This window comes from Trachymyrmex cornetzi, unplaced genomic scaffold, assembly GCF_001594075.2.
Source record: "Trachymyrmex cornetzi isolate Tcor2-1 unplaced genomic scaffold, Tcor1.1 scaffold1137, whole genome shotgun sequence".
Classification (NCBI taxonomy): Eukaryota; Metazoa; Arthropoda; class Insecta; order Hymenoptera; family Formicidae; genus Trachymyrmex; species Trachymyrmex cornetzi.
Window position 1 is genome coordinate 219,514 of NW_017295694.1, and position 4,085 is coordinate 223,598.

The 4,085-nt window shown below is 34.4% G+C and overlaps 1 protein-coding gene across 1 annotated transcript; it reads right to left on the reverse strand.

Moving 5' to 3' along the window:
- On the reverse strand, nt 1-786 carry LOC108764383 (uncharacterized). Its single transcript, XM_018512617.1, has one exon. The coding sequence runs from the start codon at nt 784-786 to the stop codon at nt 1-3; it is 786 nt and encodes a 261-aa protein (XP_018368119.1).
- Nucleotides 787-4,085: the final 3,299 nt, after the last annotated feature.

Sequence of the window (4,085 nt, forward strand, 5' to 3'; positions counted from 1 at the left end):
TTACTGAACGATATTGCTGTGATGTCGACATAATGTTATCATTTCTTTTTTTACCCAGCGATTTATTCCAGAGTAGTATTTCTGATGAGATTCATCGAACTTACTTAGCGAATTTCCGTCTCGAAATATTACAGCGAGTTTTATGGCGATGTATCGATACTGCGCCGTTAGCAGTAGCACAAGATGTATCATATAAATATCCATCCCGACTTTCTTTACAAAAACATACATGTTACCGATCAGTATGAGAACGCTACCCAATAGGAAGACATCAAGCGAAAAGGGTTGCTTAGAGAAGACTGCTGGCATTCTATAGTCCTCGTAAAAGAAGGAAATCTCTTTAAAAATCAACAGAAATGGTAAGCAAGCCCATACGAAAACACCCAACCAGCCAGACAGCCAGTAAAACTTAAGCGGATTCTCCATAGGCCGTAGAGTCGCCGTCACAACATTCTTCATAGTCTCATCCGAAAAACGCAAAATATCGTTTAGTTTTTGAATTAATTGATTCACCAGCTGCCTGCGTGAGTGAATCCGCACGGCCATAAAGAACATTTCTACGGTAACAACACAGAGAACTGTACCGTCTTTTAAAGCTTTCTCCCTTGGTACCAGAATCAGTCCGGGAATTAATGCGATTGTTTGAATTACTTCAATCAGCCATATCAAGGCGCTATATATCTTCCACGTCATCGGAAATCGCGAATCATTTGGTTTTAAGGGCAGCAAGTTACCCGATAGTGCGTTTAACCGAACGTTTAAGGGATTTACGTTTTGAAAATCCATATTCTTGGTATAACTCTTCTCTTTGTAAGAAATGTTAGAGAATGGACTTCTTTTAAGTATCCGTGATATCTGGATAGTTTACTTACATCGATGCTACACTACATGTTGCATTTTAAATATACAGAGACAACATAAAAGCTATTTATTCTATTTTATGATTATCGTAAAAGCTCTTTTTCGATTCAGACTGATACTTCCTACACGTCGCTCTTTTATTGTGTTTTAAAAGCCGCACTTAACCGATTGTAGATCTACAGTTATTTATTATTTCCCTTCAATTATTTCTTTTTTACTCGGATACCAGTAGTATATTTTACATACAAATGTTAGCATACAAAGGCAGAAGACATTCTGCTACCTTCAATCACAATTATAAACATGTTGACAAAAGCAAACATCAATAATATCGTGAATAAAGATCTAAAGATAGTCTTTTATTGTTGCAGGCAAATATAGAAATTCATGACTAAAGGTTCTTGCAATAATATATGACAATTTATTGTAGTACGTCCTTTTCATTATATTTATTGTGGAAATGCGTACGACTATAAACTTTCTTCTTTGAAGGAACGATTATCTTATAGTACTTCGTGAACTGTGGCAAGAGAAACTTGATCCTATCTAAACGTGAATTTCGCAGACTTAAGTTTACTGTTTAATCCAGGGGGGGGGGAGGAGGGATTTAATCTAAGAGATATTATATTAAAACATTTCAAAGGAGGCGATCCACGAATTGAATACCTATATTCACAAGCTGATACTTCAGGTTTGTCCTCAATTTTTATTTTTAATTAAAAATAATTAGAAAAATTTTTTAAATTGAAGATTTTACCATCATGACAATTATAGAATAACCATTATATCTAATTTGGTATAGATATTGCTCTTAGATAAATGGATATAAATTAAACATTGCATTTAAATATATTACTATACGTCCTTTCTATTATTTTCTCAAAAATAGTTATGATATTCTTGTCGAAAAATGTTTCTTTTTCTTTAGTTTTTTATATCTTATATTTTTGTGAAGTAAAAAATGCATGTTTGAAAATGAAAATCTATAATGTGTTAAAAATGAAAAAATAATTAAAACAAGAATTGGATTTTTTATCAAATGTTACGTAAAATTACAATAAATTGCAAACTTCTTTCATATTACAAACTTTTATTTTTTTCTAAATCCTATGACAAGAAAATTATAATATAAGTACTTGTAAATATTATTTATAATATATATCGAATTAGTGATTACCATTTTAATTTTCCAGTGATAAATAAAAAATGTAATAATCGCTATACAGGGTGATTAAAAAAAACTTTTGTTCTTGAAGTGTCATGTTCCTAACTTAATTCCAAGACGATTTTTTTTGCCAAAATTTTGTCCGAAGCTGAAATTTTAAATTATAAGAGGAAATAGCGAATGACGGGACGCGTAGAGAAGATAGCCAAGGGCGGCGTAACTCACGTCGGACGCAGACGGTACGGGGGATCCTCGTTATAATCAGACAATCACTACACATACGTGAGCATGCATATGCGATCGCAATCTCTCTCTCTCTCTCTCGCACACACGCGCGCGCGCAAATTTACCTTGTAAAAATTTGATTTTATTTTCTGCTTGAAAATAAAGAAAAACTTACATTTTCACATGAACACGTATAGTTCCACACAAAAATATTTATGTTAAACTTGCATTTCTCTTGCAAATTTAATTTAAATATCACACGTTCGCACTGACACAGAATGCACACGGATTGTGAATTAGCCATTAGGTGACCAAAAATTGCTCGAAGAAAGGAACATACGACGCGTTTACTCGACGATAGCATCGATTGATTTTAATAGCGAATCTGTTAGTTAATTACTATGAATAACTGCCGATTAATTATTCATTGACTGCAAATCACTCGAAGAAAGAAGCACACGATTGTTTACTAAAGGCCGCAGCACACGCTCTTGCATAACGCATAATACATAGTGCATAAAGGAATCAACCAATCAAAATTCTTCTTTTCCATGGAATGGGAGGAAAGGAAAGATTCTGATTAGTTGATTCGCTTATGCACTATGCATTATGCGTTACCTCGGATCTACAATAGGTGTTTTAAGCCTTAAGCCGTAAGAAATTGACCAATTACAGTTGAATCCGAGAAGAATAAGCGACTGTGATTCGCCCATTTCTTATAGTTTAAGGCTTAAAACCCTATTGTAGATCCGGATTTACCCTGGATCTACAATAGATTTTTAAGCTTTAAGCCATAAGGAATGGACGAATCACAATCAATTATTCTCCTCGCATTCGACTGTAGTTGGTCAATTTCTTACGGCTTAAGGGGATGCTAAACCGATTACCCAACTCAATCAAGGTCGATAGTACAGACTTTTTTAATTCCAATTTCGATAATAGTGGCGACATCTTTGATTTAGTTTTTACATTATATTATATAATATATATCATTCTGTCTTACTCAAACGCATACATCTGTTCTTATCTAACATATGCCAGCACCATTTATCGCAAGACCGCGCAACTACTACTACACGGAATTTCGGCTCTGTTGACAGTCCCAGTCTCCGCAAAGCATCTGTATACACGTATTTCCTATTCGGTGGGAATATATCTTTTCTAGACTTTCAATCTTAGTTCTACAAATTCGGTATCGTTCGTTTCAATAATGTGATGTTTGCTGCCCGCTTATTTTCAAGATATGGACTCTAAAACTCTTATATCAAGCAAATATATATCCGAGGTGACAGCTGTGCGAGCCAAAAATAAGTAAATTTTATAATTTTTTTTCGATTTTCTCATAAAATCTAGTGTAGCAAACATCCTCTGTGTGCGTACTATAATTTAAGTAATAATACTTTTGCAATCCGTACATCCAATACGGAGAAATCCCACCGAATAGGAATGTGGTAAAACAGGGGGGCTTTAGCATCGCCTTAAGGCGTATTATCCCCTTAAGGCTTAAGGGGATGCTGGAGTGACGGTCGAAGTTAATCAAGGTCGATAGTACAGACTTTAAAATTCCAAATTCGACAATAGTGACATCTTTCATTCATTTTTTTTACTTATTATATATCGTTGTGTCTCGCTCAAACGCATTCATGTGTCCTTATCTAACATATTGCAACGCCATCTCTTAGAAAGAGATCAACTAAAATACTGCTTGATTTCATGGCTTCACGTCAATTTTATTCGTAGTATACGAACGAAATTTTTGGCGACTCTTTTCTCTTATACCAAAGCACCTACCTCGTTTCTAAAAGCATAGGATTGTTCTTCAAAGTTTTCTGTA